Source organism: Bactrocera oleae, chromosome 6 (assembly GCF_042242935.1).
Source record: "Bactrocera oleae isolate idBacOlea1 chromosome 6, idBacOlea1, whole genome shotgun sequence".
Classification (NCBI taxonomy): domain Eukaryota; kingdom Metazoa; phylum Arthropoda; class Insecta; order Diptera; family Tephritidae; genus Bactrocera; species Bactrocera oleae.
Genome location: NC_091540.1, coordinates 39,458,366 through 39,478,944, shown reverse-complemented (window position 1 = coordinate 39,478,944; position 20,579 = coordinate 39,458,366). Strand labels below are relative to the sequence as shown.

The 20,579-nt window shown below is 34.2% G+C and overlaps 1 protein-coding gene across 6 annotated transcripts in view; it reads right to left on the bottom strand.

The window, feature by feature from the left end:
- The window catches only part of Hipk (Homeodomain interacting protein kinase), a 101,497-nt gene that overhangs the window by 72,247 nt on the left and 8,671 nt on the right, over positions 1–20,579 (bottom strand). For 4 of the 6 annotated variants that reach the window (XM_036365270.2, XM_036365277.2, XM_036365281.2 and 1 more), the window contains exon 2: positions 13,217–14,789. In XM_036365270.2, the coding sequence (XP_036221163.2) occupies positions 13,217–14,003 (787 nt within the window). In that variant the 5' untranslated portion in view covers positions 14,004–14,789. Of the gene's footprint in view, positions 1–13,216; positions 14,790–18,701; positions 19,200–20,579 lie in introns of those variants that run through there. The other 2 variants (XM_036365268.2, XM_036365257.2) reach the window with 2 other exon arrangements.

Here is a 20,579-nt window from a genome sequence, read left to right as displayed (position 1 = left end):
CTTTTCGGAAATTCCATGTGCGCTACCCTTAAACAATTGTACCATATATGTATGTACACACATACTTACATTACGTACGTAAGTATGTACAAGTTTCTTATGGAACTAGGCAGGTAGGCATGCGTAGAAACTATTTTTTTGTTTCAAATATTTATGAGTACTTTAAAGTAATGGCAAACACCGAATTCGTGTTGAAATATGAAAGTGAATATTAAATATTGAAAAGGCATTGACTGTGGGAATTATGGAAAATAAAAATTTAACATAATTTCAATTAGTCTCAAGTTGCGCGATATAATAAGTACGCAGAGGAAAACCCTCAAAATTACTCCAGTACTGAAGGGTATTCACAAGTATCTGCGTTATAAATATTAATGTAAGCTAACGAAGTAGACCCATAATTTTAAGAACAGATAGTTTTTCTTAGAAAAAGTTGGGAAAGTCATTTTGAAACACTTAAAAATTTTGTCACGTTCTCTTTGATGGATTGAAGTGCCTTTGCAACTTCTGCCGGAATATATTAAGAAATGCTCTCATTATAAATATGTATAACATATAAAAAATATGCACAGTAGTAAAAATAAACTAAAGTAAAGTGATCAGGTAACAAAAAATTAATTATTGTAATGTGCCATGGACAAAGGTAACTTCACATTATTTCCAAATTTATTATTTATTATGGAATTGAATGTAGAAAATGTAAGAAAATAATATACACATATTTTTGCAACTAAAACATTATACATATTTATTTTCTGCCTGGATGTGACTCGACGAGATTCGCTCTAATTAGAATATGTTCACACGAGGACTCTCTTGTCGCTCAAAACTGTTTTTTTTTTTGTTGTAGGTGAGGGAATGACGAGCAACCGTGCCGCTCGTGCACCCAGAAATGTAGAAAAATTTTTAGGACTCAATTGTCGGACATGTGTCGCTCGAGTGAACGCAATGAGCAACACGCAATGAGCAACGCTTTCTTATCGGTCAACGAGAATAGTTTGAATCTTTCCCCTAAGAAATTCAATAGTGTTGAAAATTGCTTTTAGAATTTTGCATATGACCCATCTCCAAAGACAATAGTTATTTCCAAGCATTTGTCAAATCTATAACCGTTCAGGTTGGCAATATTTTTGTGCAGGTATTTGTTATCATGAAATAATTATTTTCGAAATGGCGTCGGGTAGGCATGGTCGAGCTAATTTAGCGCTTTAAACTTTTGAACCGTCCAAAAATTTTATGACTATGACAAAAATATATGAGGAGAATGGAAAAAATAGAAAATCTACTTTTTTGGACGAATGTATTTTGTGGAAAAATAAGATTTAATATTTAATATTCTTCAATACTTCAATATTTTTTACGGAATGTTCATTTACCAATTCAATAATTAAATATATGTATAGATATTTAGATATGCATATAATTATCATTAAAATATTAACCAAGCATTACATACACACATATGTATTTATGTGTTTAGGTATTTAAAATTTAATTATTATTTTCCATGTTTTCGTTTTTAATAATACTTTGCTAAATTGCAATTCACGCAACGCGACCGAAAGTATGCATGTACATATTGCAGCTGAAAATGACATTTTATTGCCAGCAGTGGATATCAAAATATATATTTAGACAACTATTGCTAAACATAAGCAATATGCAATTTTCATTGGCAATATTGCTAGTAAAACAGATTGTTAGACATCATCTATTACCTGTCGAGATGCTCCGTTAACAGTAAACCCAACTCTGACAGTAAATTAATCTTATCTAGAAATTTAAGCAATTAGAAGCTAACACAAAATCAAATATGTAGTCTCAAAAAAATGTTCCACTGTTATTGAAACAGATGACGATGATGGTGCAAAAACTTTCAAATGACATCTTAATTGAGTCATCTGATCAGCCATTATTATCATCATAAATGTGCCACAGATGACGTTGTTGGAAAAAACTCGTAGGCACTTACCACCGAATTTGTGACTAGGTATAAATTTACGAATGCTGTAAATTCGCACTATTCATTATAGCAAGCACGTCCAAAAATGCAAAAACTTAATTATTGGCGTGCGGAATGAAAATTAATAAATACATCTCAGAATTTGTGAATTCATGCAAAAATTCACATTTATTTGTCCTCTACAACAACAATAGCATCATGAACTATAATTTGTGCGGCGTTTCAAGGGTAGTTCGGACAAAAGCCATTAAAATAAATGTGTGTGTGTAACCCTGTGATTTAGTGAATACAGTTTGTACATCTGTAAATCGTAACTCGTAAATGAGTTGATTATTCTATTTGTCAGCTGTCACAAAAACCTCTAAAAAAATTGGACTTTTGGCAATCTAACTTGGCAGTTGGTATTTTCGGCTTCAATACGACTAGTTAGTTGTTGAAATTCCGAATGAATATCTTTGCATTTGCTTCATCTTCCGCACTTCTTTTCTTTTATTTATTTATTTTCGTTTTTTTTTTTGCATTTTCATATTGTGTTATTCAATTTATGCGAAGGGCATTAGAGGCCTATTAATGAGCATGGCCGACGTACCGGACAAAAAGGTGCGGCGGCAAGACTACAAGTACACAGTGTTGCCATACACATAAACAAGTTGCATACCTATTTATCTATTTAGCTATTTTTGTCACTTATGCTTTTTTGTTTCTTTTCGAGTTTTGCTTTGACGTAAGCTTTCAAAGAAACCAACTACATTCAGTCAAATAAGTGCAGGTATATATTTCAGTTAATTGATAGTCATTCAAATGCAAAAGGAAATAGAAAAATCCAAAGACTATTAAATTTAAGCCAGATATTTCGTGGTATGAACAGTTGGTGACAACTGAAAACGGAACAGATCAGTGTACAACACTCAACTTACTTACGAAGTGTTGTTAAAATCTACCGCAATATGCTACTCACCCCGATTAAGTGTTCCGTGTTATTTTGACACAGGCTTTTTTTTTTACAACCTTTTAGGTTTTACGAACTGGCTTACTACAATATATGATTTCAGCGCAATCTAAAAATAACTTTTTCTAACTAAGTGATCGATTAAATGTAGAACCTCATTAAATTTTAACCTCTCTAAAGTTTCTCAAAAAAGTATGTTATTAAATACTACTCGTTTTAAGTCACTAAACGAACACCTATAATACTAACTGCAGTGAAATTCCTTTAAGAGCACAGAGCTATTAACAACACGAGCACCTGATTATTGTCAACGAGGTGTTAATAATAAAATACTAAAATCGATAATTTGTGAGTGAGCCATAAATTATTCGACACAGTGTAAATGTGTGTTACGTGCTACGTGATAACTTACAGATATTTTATTTTATTTCTTTTTTTTTACTAAACTTTTTCTATAATATATTATTAATATATCCACGAATCGTATTCAGAGTAGCCGTCCAGGTGTAAGACAACCTTGGCGCAATCATAAACACGAAGAGTTTGACAAAACTTTGTGGAGGTTGCTATTTATAATAGTCTACATATGTATGTATGTATACATAAGCATAATTAGACATATGCTTATGGTTTGTTTTATATTTATACATGGTACTTCTAGATTTTGAATTGGTAATTATTGAACTGTCAGTAACTTTAATTGGTGTATATTTTACAAAAATTCTCACCGATTTTCCATAGAAGCCAGGTACTGAGTGGCACCTCTTGAAAAAAAACTCATACTCTAAGTTCAGCGAAGTGGATTTCAATCATATTCAGCATGCTAAAATAAGTACTAGATAAATTTCCATAATTCGCCAACACCAGGTACTACGTTAAAATTTAAGAAAAAAACAAGGTTTGATCATTATTGTTATTTCACCACAAAATATTATCAGATACCTTCAACGTTTTCGCTCAAATTCTCATTTTATTACTAAATGGCAAAACTGAGCTACAAACCTTTTTTTTGCGAAAAATTTTGCTTGTCAAACTTCAAAAATCGTCCTCTATGAATCCAGGCTTAATCGTGGGCTTGTTTTGAGGCCATGGTGACCAACTGTCACCCTTTGGGAGCCTCTGCAGCGCGTTTGAATTTAACAGGCCGTAAAACTAAATATTATTATAACAAACTACAGTAAAATACATTAGTTACGAATAAAGACGAAAACGTTATTGCCGGTATAGAAATGTAATGGATTCAATATGAGGTCTAAATTTGAAAATGATTGATACGAATATTTTTTTCGCATGGGAAAACAATATTATTTTTAAAATATAAACTGAAATTTGTAATTTTTCGTTTTTAGACTTATTTATAGACATGGCGAAAGTTAAACCAATGGTAATATGTAGTCTTCTGAATGGTAACGTAGATTCTCATCATTGAATTACGCTGCAACAGCAACGAAAACCTCCCAGTCAAAATGGTTGCATTAAGAATATTCCGTTAATCTTTTTGATGACATTTTGGCAAGGTCTGTAGGAAATCAACAGGCATGATAAGACAGCACCACCGAAAAGTTTATCGTTGCCGTTTAAACTTGCATTGTATTGTACATTGCTATAGTTGAGGTTTGATTTCTTTTTCGGCATTTTAATCAAAATTTTAATTTTTATTATAATTAATTTTTTGAAATACATATATTCTGTAGGAGTAATCATGTGCCCTTTTGGTTTCATCGATTCTGTTTCGATAAATAAATATCGATAAAATAGTGCAAATTGTCGAGTAGGTAGTTAAATAAGACTGGATACAAAATGAAGCTCGATATATGGGTGTCATACGAATCAATAAGCGAGGTTGTGATCAAATTGCGGTGAACCGGCGAAAACGGTGACCAAGCCAGGGCTGATTGTCGAATGACTTTGTTGGTAAACAATTCTATGAGGGTGGAATTATAAAATTACCGTAATAATACCAACAATTTATTGACCAAAACGGTGCACATTCCATCGAAATCGGATAATTCCAAAATAAAGGGTTTCTTGTTCCTAGCACTTATATTTTTGAAATATAACATTGAAGACCGAATCGTTGTCTTTCTGCAACAACACGCATTTTTTGTGAACTTTCAGGTTACTTAAGCCAACTTATTTTTTATAGACGTTATCTCATTATAAAAACAAAGCAATTGCATTTTTGTTGTGCATTGTGCTTTTACCGCTGCTCTCTCTTTACTTGGCAATTATTTATTTTTAGCGCGTTCTACTTAAAAAGTGTAGCGTTGGAGAAGAAAGCTTGTGAGAATTAAATATTAAATATAAGTATGTGCTTACATATGTATGTACGAGTATATGTATATTTCTATATTCGCGCCTAACATGAAAGCGGCCACAAGCATTGATGTGCATATGAGTGGCGCAAATAATCGACATTGTTGCTATTTTGTTGTTCATGCATTTATTGTCGCGGTTGCTAATATTCTGCGGTAGTAGTTTGTGTCGATGACTTCCTTTTTTTGCGGACTTCGTTGCAATTGTTGCCAACGCTGGGTGCCATTTCCATCATTTCAGCCTCTTGCATTGCTTTTATTTCATTAATTCGGCACATACGAGTGTGTGAGTACATATATTCTTAGCGGGAAGGTAGCAAGCAAAGTACAATGAGAGACAAAACAACAACAGCAACAATGCACAATTCTCGCAACGACTATGGGATACAGTGTTTTTGGTTTATCTCTACGCCGTTTGGCATCTGTAGAAGTTTTCCACAATTGCTTTGCCTCTATCTTCTTTCGATCTTTTCAACGTTTAGTTTTTGTTTGTGTTTCTGCTTATGCGACTAAAAATGTATGGGAGAAAGTATAGAGAAAGGGCGCTGACGTGAGCATCATGTAGAACATTACGATTAGTTAAAGCAAAAAATGCATTTCTTCGAATATTGTAACCTCACAAATAATCAAGTATGTATGTATGTATAATATACGCAGAGGAAAGGTTCATGCTGACGTACCAAATATACAACTATCGTTATTTTTGAAACAATATGCAATAGCAAAACTATCTTCATCTATCTACAATATCTTTTTTAAAGCTCCAAAGAAAATTATTACCAGTTTTACATTTTAAATCGTGCGAAGACAAAGGAAAAAGAGATAAGCCACAACATGACTTCAGCTGAAAGCAAAAAGATTTTCTAGTATTATGTCCGGATAATGCAAAACGTTGTGTCTAACAGGATTCCAAAATAATATCTTTTACAATTACAATAGACAGGTCACATGTTTTTCGTAGCAAAGTAAAACACGTGGACAGGAAAATTATATTCGTTTGTACATTTGGAGTAAAACTATATACATAGAAACGAAACTAAAAACGAACGAAGGTAACATACGGTGCATCCACCTTAAGTAAAAGATGGTAATAAATATTACTATTCCAACCACAAGAAGATAGAGAGGACATCAGCACCGAACTTGGTTTTGAATGCAAAAGTAGGCTAATCACTACAAAATAGTTGAGGATATGAAGATGTTTGTGTAAGGAAAATCGTAATTTCGATTCATGAAGTTTGTTAAACCTAGAAGCAAATTTCGAAGACCCTCCCTCAGTTTTTGAGATATGGATCTGAAATTTCGCACATGTAATTTTCTTTCTAAGATAGAGTTTATTTTATAACCTTTATGCTATAAGAAATGCACCTGTGAAGGGTTATTATAGCTTTGGTGCAGCTGAAATGATCGTTTTTTTTTCATATTTTTGGTTCGTTTAAACCCGACAATTGTAAGTATTTGAATTATTGTAATATTAATTTGATCAAATATAATACGAAATAGTATTTTTTAATATTTTCATTTCACTTTTATAATAAATTTTTAATTGAAAAATATTATTGTGTGCTACTGTATCTGCACATTAGTACACATAAATTACATATACACACATATATGCAAAAAGGAAGTCAATAACAACACCTTTAAGAAGTAAGGAAGGGCTAAGTTCGGATGTAACCGAACATTTTATACTCTCGCAAAGTCAAATGGTATACTCGTTTGAGATTTCTTTGTGGATTGGTCAACTAGGCACTGGGGTCCACATATTTAATACTTAGGGGCTTGAACAGTTTCGGTTCGGTTTAGACAATTTTTGGTCACAAGGTGGCATACTTTAATTGCATTATTCACGCAAAGTTTTACCCCGATATAATCATTTTTACCTGATTTGCATAGTGGAATGTGAAAGAATCAGATGGAATTGAAAATGGTGTTATATGGGAAATAAGCGTGGTTGTAGTCCGATTTCGCCCATCTTCGCACTATAACATAGAAATATGAAAATATAGTTGTGTACCGAATTTTGTTGAAATTGGTTAAGTAGATCTCAAGATATGGGTTTTCACCTAAAAGTGGGCTGTGCCATGCCCACTGTCTAATTTTGAACGCGGTTCCTATAAAGTCATCTCATACTATTACAGAGATAAAATTTAATGTCTCTGGCGTTTTTAGTGCTTGATTTATCGCGCTTTTAGTAGTTTTTAACAGTACCGTTATATGGGGAGTGGGCGGAGTTACAACCCGATTTCAACTATTTTCACACCGTCAATAGAAGTGCTAAAAACATTTGCTTCCAGTGAATTTTGTTATTATAGCATTAGCGGTTTAGGATATATGCACATTAAACCTATCAGAGGCGGGACCACGCCCACTTAAAAAAAAAAATTTAACTGCAGATGCCCCTCCCTAATGTGATCCTTTTTTCCAAATAACAGTATTGTATCTTATTGCGGGGCTTAGTTATGGCAATTTATTTGTTTTTGATTAATGGCGTTTTGTGGGCGTGGCAGTGGTCCGATTACGCCCATCTGCAATACCAACCGTCTCTACCAAGTTTCATAAAGATATCTCAATTTTTACTCAAGTTAGAGCTTGCACGGACGGACGGACGGACAGACAGTCACCCGGATTTCAACTCGCCTCTTCATCCTGATCATTTATATATATATAACCCTATATCTAACTCGATTAGTTAGATTTATATTAAAAGTTTTTACCACTTTTGAGTTAGACTTGTTTAGTTTTCGATGTTACGCTTGATGAACCGCAAAACATGCTCTTCATACAAAAAAGCTGAAAAAGTAAGCAATTTGACAGCTTGAAAAAAAAAGTTTTCAACTTCTAAAGAAATAAACATTTTCGTTAGAGAAATAACCAAAAACCAAAATACCAAAAATAGTAAACAGAATAAAAAATTAAACAAAAGTAAGAAATACATAATAGGAGGAAATAAGGAAAAAGCTATGAAAAAAGCACTCAAGTATCTGCCAAGTAAACAAACGCTTTCGACCACCACGCTGGGTTGACCATAATAATATACAAAACCAACAAAATAATATGGCAAGAGGTACCTTACACTACCATAAAGTAAGCACTACAACAAACCAGCCAAAAAAGATTAAAAATTAAAAAGTAACACAAAAAAAAATATAATAAAAAGGCAAATGAATAAAACATGAAGATTACTGGCTTCGTGGCGTCAATTTGTTTATGCGTATGAGTGTGTATAGTTCACGAAATAAGTATAGCGTAATGCTAAAAATCTCTTCGATTAATCGTTATTTTTCATATGAAACTTTTTTATGATTTTTATTAATAGAATCAATCCAGATGTTTATTACCACAATATTTAAAAACAAAAATTATTACTTATAGAGAAAAAAAAACCCAAGAATTCAATTCACTTGGTACGAAAAAAGTATAGCGTACAAAAAAATATTTAATGTAAAATCAAACTTATTTAAAATATTAATAATTGGTATGGTTACCGTTAGCTAAAATAATGGTATTTATACGTCTCGGCATGAATTCAATTAGAGAGCTCTCTAACTCTCTAGCATAATGAAATTGTCGCTCAGCGGAATAAACTTGTTGTGAAAGTATTCCCCAGAGATTTGCCATGGGGTTTAAGTCGGAGCTTATGGCGGGACAGTCCATTAATGCTATATTTCTGTTCAAAAGGAAACGCTTTATTGCAGGTGCATTGTGTATCAAAAGTGCCTCATAAAACCGTTCCGTCTAATAGCTCAACATAACTCATCGTATTAATTTAAGGGGTAAAAAACTAATCAGGGTTGCACCATTGTCTATCCAACATTTGTCATTGCCGTCGGGGCCGTCTAAGTTAAAACAACTTTTTTCCGCTCGTCATCCCACAACAAGCACCTTTGGGCATATTGCACCATTGCAGTTTTATGTCGAGGTAGCAACTTAGGTTGAGGCGCCTCGTTTGATATTTTGAATATTTTTATACTCTTTTAAAATTTGCTGAACTCGCCGGGCAGACACTTCTAAATTTAGTTGCTGCCTAATTTTTGCTGGGGAAACGTTTTTATTAAATGCCAAACGCTTTTTTTGCCACTTCGACCGTTCATCGACCTTTGGAGAACGCCTGCTTATTTTAGTTCTCCCATAAATTTCGGCCTTTTTTAAAATCGAACATATGGTTTTCTTATTACGATGTAATTTTTGGGCGATATACCTTATTGTAGCACCACATTTTCGCATCGTTTGAATTATAGTGCGCCCAACAAGCGATAAATGGGTTCCGGGTGGCTTTTCTAAATTCATTATTAAATTAAGTTCGTTAAAGTGAAAATTACTTAATAATTATTTATTTAACACAAACACACTTTAAAAATCTTAAAAGTCTTGCTGCTATTTCGCTCTGAATGAACAAGGGCGCAAATTAAACAAAAAAGCTACCTACAGGTTATCATCAAAAACGGACAAGTACGTCGGAATTGCTTACATGCATTAATTTTCGAAAAACGCTTGTGTACTTTGACAAATTCGCTTTCTTAATTGTGTACTTATTTCGTGGACTCTACGTTAGTGTAAGTACACTTATTTTGAAAGTACATATGGCCTCGTAAATACAAGCAAATAAAATCCAGAACGAACCACTGTGGAGCTGCTTAACGGCCAGAATTTAGCAGGCTATGAATTCCGAGGGGGCAAAGAGAATCGATTATGGTATAAACGAGCTCATTGTTGGACAGAGTACGCAAACAAATGGCGAGAACAACGTTGGGGACGAAAAAAGACACAAATTATTACTATAACTAAGGCGCAATAAACAAAATACACGCCGACACAAGCGAAATATAAGACCACAGTAAGTGCTAAAAAGACAAATATATGCATTGTACACATGCGCATACATACATATGCATGCACGGTAATAACAAGCAAAAATTGTTTTGATATGGCGTAGAATGGAGATAGCAAGAAACGAGCCGGCGTCTCGCTGAAAAGTCAGACCAATACAAAAATATGAATATTAACAGCATATACAAGCATTCATATAAATTTTCTTTGCGCTCTTTTACCTTGCTATTGCCTTTTTGTATTATAAAAGTGTCATATGCGAGAATGAAACTGATAACTACAAAACTGTAACCAACAATAAACAATATACATACATATATTTGTATGTATGCAGTATGCCAAGTAGTTGTTTTTACCATTTATTTTTTGATTTGAAAATTTATCACAATTAAATGCAAAATAACTTAGGGGTTGTGCGTTGCCAGTTCAAAAGAGAGAGCAGATGTGTTCTACGAGTGCATGTCCACGTGAGCGTCTCCATAAGCAATTGGTCACCGCTTATCACTTATTGCAAGCAAGTAATCTCTAGGTTAATTTTTCCATGCAAGCATGTATTATATTAGTCGGCTTCTATTAACTTCCCTACTCGCTAGGTTTGAACTCTGATCGTTTCTCAAGAAAGCGGCATCAAAGTTTTCCACTTGAGCTAAATAGAAGGCAGTATATGGACATATAAAGTATTTCTTTTTTACTGTATATGTATATCTGCTTTTGTCAATTCGTTCCGAGTTTTTATAGGTGTAGAATTTCGTAGATAACACATTCGTCTGATATTTCTTTTCAGTAAACTGCGGAAAATTACCATGGGTAGGGTGAGAGCGGTAAAACGAGAAAATTTGTAGTACGCCGAAATGAAATATATGTTATAATGATAGACAAAATATTGCCCACATCAACCAATTTGATATGTTTTAAATGAATAATAAGGGGTATACTCCCTAAAACATGTTTTATTTATGTATATACAGCTGCAAAAGTTTGAAACTAACTTATCTACACCACATTCTCAAAAGTTATCCCTTACGAGTTAAATGTTACAGGCTTTCCATTTATTCCGTTTAAACATAGACTATAACCTCTTGATCGAAGTAATAACTACATATACAAAAAAAAAAAAAAAACAAAAAAACCGACTAACGTCAGAATATTTCATTTCTCTTAAAGAATAGAGATTAAAGTGGTAAATTTCTCACCAATTACTCAAAATGTTTCAAAACGGCAGGAATAAATGAATTCACAAAAAACCACAAAAAAAAAAAAAAAAAAAAAAAAAAAAAAAAAAAAAAAAAAAACATTGCAACATGAATAGTCTTATAAAATATTTCAGATAACAAACAACAAAGCCGTAACTTTAACGGAGATTTTACTAAACTACAACAAACGAAGGTTGTCTTTTATATTTATAAAATATGCTTTATTGTTTATAAAAAAAAATTCTCCAATCTATACACTTTTGTAAGTCTTTGAAATAAATTGAAAACATTTGCCACTCTGATTGAGGTATCTCCAAAACCTGAGTTCTGAACGTATCAACCTTTTCAGGTGTCGAAAAACATTGACCACTTAGTTTAATTATTTCCGTACGGGAATAAAAGGAAGTCATTCGGTCCCAAGTCAGGACTATACGGTGGATGACTCATTAAATCGATGATTTGAGTGCTCAAAAATGCAGTTGTTTTAGTCCACGTGTGAGAGCCCACATTTGTCGTATTGAAGTGTGATTCGTCCTCGGCGGTTGGGTTTCGACTGCTGTTTACTTTCGAGCTCATACGGGTAAATCCACGATTCATCCCTGTCACGATGTTATGACCAAATCCCGAAATATAAAAAACAACCTACGTACAATCAATAAATTCACCCGAATAGTCCAAACAACTCTTATGGATTGGCCATTTATACAAATCTAATTATGACATTCTTAAAACAAAAAAAAATCTTATAAATTGTCAAGATCTCAAATGCACTTGACAATGCTTTTACAAATAAAACATCTGGGCCCGACTAGTTAACGAGCGAAATTTTTGTGTTTTTTTTTTTGTTTTTAGATCGCGGTATTCGCTATCGAAATTTTAGATTTCGTCATTCGATAGCGAGTACTCGTTCGTAGAAAAAAGGGAAATTATTGCATAGAATTTCCATTCGTTTCGTATCGAGTGGGGCGATCCGGCTACAAGACACGTTACGAAATTTCACCCGATACGATTACTTTTAGTACATAGTTGCGAAAATTAATTTGCTAGAGTGAAAGATATTTATGTATTTAATTTTATAAAACATGTTAGACCATGAAGAAAATTACGATAATAGGGGTCGAACGCATTTCATAAGAGATTTATGATGTGTTAGTGATCCATTTTCGTGGAGTGCAAAATTTTGGTTTAGCTTTAAAATTCTTTGGGCGCGGCCCATGCTAAAAATGTGTAGACAACAATAAACAAGCAGAATTCAGCTGTTTCTGTTGACATTATTTTGTTCAGCGATACGTTCTGAGACTTTGCATTTTATCAAGATTGCCACAGAATACGCAATATATTGACAATTTTTCGAGTGCACAGAATAAATGTAAATAGGTGTGAATAGTATTTAAATGTTCGCAGAGCGCCAATCAACAACCCTTCGATATCTAGTACCAGACGAGCTAGTTAGTAAATACATTTCAACCTAATTTAATCCATTTCTCGGATAATCTGAACATAAATCAGAATTAATAGAAATATGTTAATTTTGTAACAAGTGCGACACATTTGTAACATATTGAAGTTGACCAAGCTTTGTCTGTAGTAAAGGGCAAGTCTCCAGTGCAAAAATGCAATGTTGAAGAACAGGTTTTGTTGTATTTTCGATCATACATACTTGTACATATGCATATAATCAATTACTTTGTTATTTTATTGTAATTATCGGAATTTTAAATTACTTTCATTGTAGTATTTGTCTCGGATTACATACATATTTCACTGTCGAACAGGACAAAATGCGAATGTATTGGGGCACGTGTGGGACCAAAAAACTTAGCGAACTTCAATTTATCAAAGTGTTAATTGTTCTAGATGCATATTTGAATATTTACGCTTATTTTACGCCACGGCTGTTGATTTAGTTGGAAAAATTAATTTTATTATAGATAAGTATATTATATAATATTATTTTGTCACTCACCTGTTTCACGCTTGCGTTTGCTCGATATTTTCTGCTGCAACGACTGCCTCTGCTGCTGCTGATTAGTCTGATGGTATTTGCTCGAAGCGGAGGAGGAGGGATAGCGTATAGCGGACGATTGCTGCCTCCTCGTCGATGTAACTACACTTATCTCGTTATTAATGGCAAGTTTACTATTATTATTATTATTGTTGTGGTTGTTGTTGCTGTTGCTGCTGGTGATGACACAGTTATCACCGTTGGTCTCTTTCAGCGGTTGCCTCTGCTCCAGCGGTTGATCGCTATCGTCAATATAAATTACACTCTGCGCCAAATTATTATCACCGCTTATATCGTCGTCGCTACTATCTGCTATAGTTTCAGCGATGACTGTACCTGCACGGTTGTGCCGATGTTTTTGCTGTTGATTTTGTTGTTCAGCGTCCTCAAAATCGCACGGCGAGTGCTTTATATGCGCTGCGAATGGGTAGACAATTGTCGAAGTGGTTGCGGCAGAATTTTCTTCTTGCTGCTCTGGTTCGGACTGCTTCTCGTGATATCGCTGAAGCTGTTGACGAGTCTGTTGTTTTTGTTGTTGTTGTACTTGATGATTCGTATGCGGCGTTTGATGATGGCGTTGATGTTGTTGTGTCTGTTCTTGTTGCTGCTGAGGCTCGTCTTGTTCGGCCTGCAGTTGGTCCTGTTGCAGCTGTTGCTGCTCGTATTGAAGTACGTGCCGTTGTTCGCCCTCGTACACGGGGCGACTGGAGTAGTCGAAATTGAACGCGTTCACAAGCGACGTTTTCATTTGTATTCGCTAACCGATGCAATGCAAAAATTATTTGCAAACTTAATGCAATACAATAAAATCGCCGCCGCGTCGCTTCGTCGTTATTGATTTCAAAAGTGTGGTCGAGCGAGTCTTATCGCGGTCGTATGAGTTATAACAATTGGATGTTGTTGCCGTTGTCGAATTAAATTTCGACAAATGTCCTCTACTGTGATTTGCACGCTTCACACTCGGTGCCAAAGGTGCAATCGTTGCTGGTGCTATGGCTACTCTACTCGCACATGTGTTGTTGTCAGCTGTCGTTGTATGGTCGTCGATTGTTAACGTTGCTGCAGCAACAGTTTCACGCGTCATTCGTATTCTTTACGTTTATTTATTTTTCAGTGCTATCGGCAATTCTTTTTTTTCATATATTTGCTAGGTTATTTTTTGTGACTTTTTTTTTTTAATTTTGAACTCCGTTGATGTTTTTTTTCAACTCGTTTGTTGGAAATTTCAACGTTGCTGATGTTGAAACTTTTATTTATATTTTTTTAAATAATTTTACTTCGTTATTTATTCATTTTCTTTGTTATTTAAATCTGATTTTAACTTAAAATTAAAAAACTTTAAAAACTTCTCTGATGTCGTTTTAATCTATAAGATAAATGGTTTTGCGTTAAGATACATTTTCTGGATTACTACTAATAGCTCAATATTAGTATGTATGCATATACATATTTTTATGTATTTACAACATTATTATTATTATTTATTTTTTGTTTACTTCTTTAACACTATATTGAAACCAAAGCCGAAGGACAACTGCAAAGAGAAAGAAATAGACAAATATGATATAAGAATTATGAAATTAAAAAATCAAATTTGATATTTTAGTTATAAGCTTTGACAAAGTTTTCTAAATATCAAGATTGGAAATTCTTTACATCAAAAATTTTGCTGCTACAAAAATTTTATTTTCAGTTTCTAATCAATTTTGATTTCTGATTGAAAATTTAGTGCTTAACTCAAGATGTTTGGGATTAAAAAATTAAAATTTTATTTTTTATTTAATAATCATTTAAATTTTTTTTTTAATCTCCCTCATCTGGGATTAAAAATTAATTAAATACAAATCTTTGAATGGTTAAGAATGCCAACCACTGCTCTAGAGTATTGAAGATGATGGCTCTGTGTGAGTTAAGGGGTTACATAGGTTTCAAGGCTTCAAAAAACCCAAAGATTAATTTTTGTCTTATTTAATTCTATAACATCTCTAGAATATTGTCCTAAATTCTCAAGTTGATACCAGTAATAGTTTTCGAGATACAGCTTTGAAAAGTTGCGCGCTCGAGGTCAGCTATATGGTCACTTAAAACTTTCAACGTGTTTTTCACGAAACTGTGTTTTCAAAGTCGGTTGTCAAGATTTCTCACGAACTACTCAACCATTTGAGTACAACTATTAAAAAAATATGTCGAGCGAATTTGACTGAAATTTTCATTTTTGTTGTAAAAAAGTCTGCCAAAATTCCAATTTTAACTTTCTGCGTTCAAGCACAAGTTTATGGTCTTAACTAAAACACATTTTTTTTTTCATTTTAGATGATGAACGCGGACGCACCTTTTTTTCGAGCGGTCACCGGTAATGACGTTACAATTACGGAGTTTCATTTTTTTTTTTTTTGAAAATCTCAGAAATTATTCTTTAGACAGAAAAAAGTTTGAATTAAATAAAAAAAATTTATATAGAAAAAAAAAAATTTAACCCCTTAAAAAGGGTAGAACACGAAGTATGCCAACGTGAAAGAAGAGTAAATTCTAAACCGTCTAAGACCGTTCCCACGACAGTCGGGTCTACGTAATCGGAACGGACCCGGATTTATTCCGGCCAAGGACTGTCAACTCGGCAGAATTCTGCCGCTACAACAACATCAACAACAACAGTAAATTCTAAACAAAATTTGGTTCCAATTTTTAGTTATAAGCTAAAGATTATTATTTTTTTTAAATTCGATATGTGCGACTAAAAATTAATGATACATTTTTAAACCGCTGTTTGGAATTTCATATTAGACTTCTTTTTTTTCTCTCTACAATTATTTTTAGAAACATTTTAAAGGAACTGGCACAGTTTATGAAGTTGAACGAGAACATATCAAGTGTCTGTTGCAATATTTTTGCTTTTCAGCTGAAACACCGCATGTTTTTAGGTTAAGTTTTCGTATACGGCAAAATAAGTAAACAAAGCAAGGTAATCCACAAAATATATTTCTGACTTAAAGTTTTTGCTTTGTAATTCATGAAAGTAAATCGCAATAAAATTAAGACAGAAATTAAGTGAACGCACACGAGCTTAATTTGTCTACGTGTAATTTTGTTTTTGATTCGATTTTGCCTCCGCCTGTTTGCCCCACCGCCAGACTCGTCAAATGTACTTAATTATAATATCTGAACGCGAATGCAAAATAATGATTAACTTTTTAAATCTTTTTAAAACACATTTTCTGTTGAATTGAAGAGCACAAAATAAAAATATAATTATATATAAAATATAAGTAGATATGTACATGCATATACCATACATATATATGTATATTTTAAATACATACATATAAGTACGTTTTTAATATTGAATTAACACATCCATAAAGTTAATTCAATATAAAAATTCGAACAGAATAGTTCATTAATATTACTTAAAACAAGAAAAACGTTAACCGAAGTTACACCGAAGCTGTAATATTATACCTTTCTCAAATAAAAAAGTTTCCATACAAGAAATTGATTTTGATCAGTCAGTTTGTATGGCAGCTAATACTATAATTGTTCGGCCTTGGACATACCAAATTTTGTAAATATACCTTTTCAAATAAAGAAGTTTTCCATAGAAGAATTTGATTTGGATCCATATTATGGCAACTATATGCCATAACAGTCCGATATCAATTTCGACAAATTATTAGCTTGTTGAGGAGAAAAGGACATATTATATGCAAATTTCAGATCGATATCTCACAAAATGGAGGGACTAGTATACGGGACACATATACAGACAGACAGACGAATATGACTAAATAGAATCAGCTCGTCATATTCATTTATAATTATAGTTTACAGGGTCTTTGATGTTTTCTTCTTGGTGTTACAAACTTCGTGGCAAACTTAATGTATCCTGTTCAGAGTATAAATATATGTACAATTAAAACGCTAAGTGCGACACATATCAATTGGCTGTACGCGACCAACTATAAAACATATGTAAATACTTGACAAATTACTCGGCTTAAAGCCGCCAAGAGTTCTGAGTTGAATTCCACTTATTTATGTTTTCATGCTTTTCAGTTTTGTTTGCTCCCAAAGCCGCACTGAGTTGCCACAACTTTCTACTTCGTTTTCTTTCCATTTGATTTTCGTACTTACTTGTGACTTTTGCTGTCAACAACAAAATTTTTATTGTACTTTTCGGCCAAATAAACACGGAAAGAAACTACGAAAAACAAAACACACACAATGATAACAAAAAGTTCAGACAAAACCCAAAAAGGCAACAAGAGCGGAACGCTCCGTATTTTCCTCTTTGGCTAAATGTGTGGCGAAACGAAGTCGGTAGCCAGTAACGCGTGGAGAAAACTTTGGTATAAATGCATGAGGAAAACAAAAAATAAATGTGACATGCGAATTAAGAAAGGAGGATAGCAACAAAGCAAGGCCAAAAAAAGTTGAGAAGAGAAAAGATTTCATAAAAGCCGGTTTGTTTGGCTCAGGCGCGCTTTTTGTTCGGTTTGCCTCTGCTGTTGCTAGAAAGGTGGGCAGTTACATATACATATGTATGTAGGTTGATAGTCTAGATTGCCGGCTGGCTGGTTGAATGTTGGAAGGCTTAGTGAGGGGTTGCGGCGTTGGCTGGGCTTTTCAGCTGCCGCTGAGAGGGTTCAGTATGCGAAGGAGCTTTATTATTATTATGCTCGTTGCTGCCATTCAAACGCTGACGTAGACGCAGGTGTGCGGAGTCAATGCGGCTGCAAAGTTGAAAGGCGCTCACCAAAGCATGTAGGTAGACTATGCGTATGTAATACACTGAAATAAACATACATACATATCTACACTTGAGACCAAAATGTACGTGTAGATTTGGGAAGCAGAAACCAGAAACTACGCAGCGCCAACGATACGATTTGGCTATAGTACACATGTGCAGATGGCTGTAATTATATGTATATGTATATATGTATGCTCGTAACATTTATGTACATATGTAGAAATAAATGTGGCCAAAGATGACGACGATAGTGTTGGCAGTTTGGGTCTTTTGGGCGAGTCAACCTGCCTCTGCTGTCTGCCCGCCTGCTGCTGCTGTGGATTGCTGTATTAGGTGTTGTTTGTGTTTATTTTTATCTTCCTTATTTTGTTCGTTGTCGCATTAACACACAATTTTCTCTGCTTGTCACCGAAGCCCCTAACGTTGTGGCGCAGTTTTATGAAAAAAAAAATAACTTTATAGCTTTGCCAAAAGTCTGCATATAATAAATCGAAAAATTTCCACAATTCCACATTTATTTAATAATCTTCTATAGTATAGAATTTATTATTATTATTATTATTTATTTTTTTTTTTTGCGAAACCGCAAAACAAATGTTTGCAATTAAAAAATTTACACTTTGTACTTTATTTGGTTTAGTTACAAGCACACACATATATGTATATGTATATGTATGTATATATACACGCACACACCTTTTAGCACTGTTGTTTTTAAAGCTGCAACGCACAAACGCCTCAAGCTGCTAGGTAGCCGCTGGTGTAGATGAAAGGTGCGGCAGCTGGTACCATCACTTTTGGCAAAATACGTTACCAACACATTGTTACACTTAATTTTTTACAGCTTGATTATTAGTTGGCTGCTACTAGCTGACTAACTGGCTTTGTGGCTTGTTGGGCTGCTGGTTGATTGGCTTGACTTTCTTCAAGCACCGAACGGGCCACTTTTCAACCGCGAACTAACAGAGTGTCCGCATTCGTCGATGTTGTGATTCACTCTGAATCATGTCGCTGGCCAGCGAGAAGCAACTACCACTAACTAACTGTTTGCGAGCTAACTGCTATATACCATTGCGCCAGTCCAGTTAGACAAGCAGTCAACCACGCAGTAAACGAGCGCAGAGCACCGACAAAAACAGGAAAAAGGATGTTTGTGTACTAACAACAAAACGAATGATGTCTAAAGAAATTTCCCTCGAAATTCCGTTTTCGCCCAATTGGCCATCAACGAAGGTGACAACACCTCTGCGCCCAACATACCGAATGCAATGGTCTCTGTGGCTCATTTGCGAAAATTCGACTTTGAGGCTTATTCTCTCAACATATTACTCTCGATGACAAATTGCGACTTCTCTCTTTTAACGGTTGCTCTCGCCACAGCGCATGCACGTTGCACACCTTGCTGCCCATGTTTGTGTTAACTGCCGGAATTACTGGAGCTACTGCATGTTGCCCCCAATATCTCGCATTTCATCAGCATTGTTATTTTCGTTGTCAACATTGTGCGCTGTTGCTACTAGCAGTGCTTTCTATTCCTAGAATATAACCCTCTTGTATTACTGACGAAAAAGGAATTTGGTAGGCGCGTAGGCGATTGTGACTAGGTGCAGTTGGTGGTAGAAGGCCAGTCAAAATAACTATTTCGCTTTGCGAGGACATAACAAAAGCACACATACATACTAAGAAGCACCCTTTAAGGACGCAGCAAAAAATTTTGAATGTGGAGCATCTTCTGACCTCTCTCATGCACTCAATGCCTTTTCGGTGCGCTCACTTTCTCTCTGAAATTTGAACTCTGCACAAATTACTACCAGATTTATACAGCTCTACGAGTTGAGTTGAGCTAGAGTGTTCGTATATGGTTTGTCATCAGCGCAGCGCACAAAAATATTTGCCGGGTAAACAGCACACCGGCAACAAGAACAACTATTATTGGCTGAAATAAAATAAAATCACCACAATGCATACACACTTACAAAGGGTCATACATATACATACACGTATGTATACAAAGCAGTGAAACGTAATATAATTGCGCCGTTGTTAATAAACAGAGTATAAAAACATTTTAATTGAAAATGTCAGAAATTTTGCAAATGAAAAACTAGGCGTGGTTGCGCATTTTCATGAAAAACTAACGCATTTTATTTTCTTTAGGTCTTTTTTGCCGGCAAACCCGTTATGGCGAAAAATCACGAAACCTTGTGAAATTCTAGCTTGGTGATATTTCATAAATAATACATACATATGTATGTATGTATACTACGTTTACAATCTTTATGTTTCTATGTGCTTAAATACAGAAAAGCGACAAATTCATAAAAGTTTAAATTTAAGTGTTATGTTAGATTAGATATTCTACATTTTTAGAAAGGAAATATTCGCTATAAAAAAGAATATACAGGTTAATATTATATACTGAATCGATTTACAGATTTTTAATAAAAGGACGTATTATACCAGGAAAATATGCTCTCTGAATTTTATTAATACATCTTAAAGGTTTGACGTTATTTTTGGTATCAAATCAGACATAGACACTGAGGTCCATATATTCGGTATCTAAGGGGACTT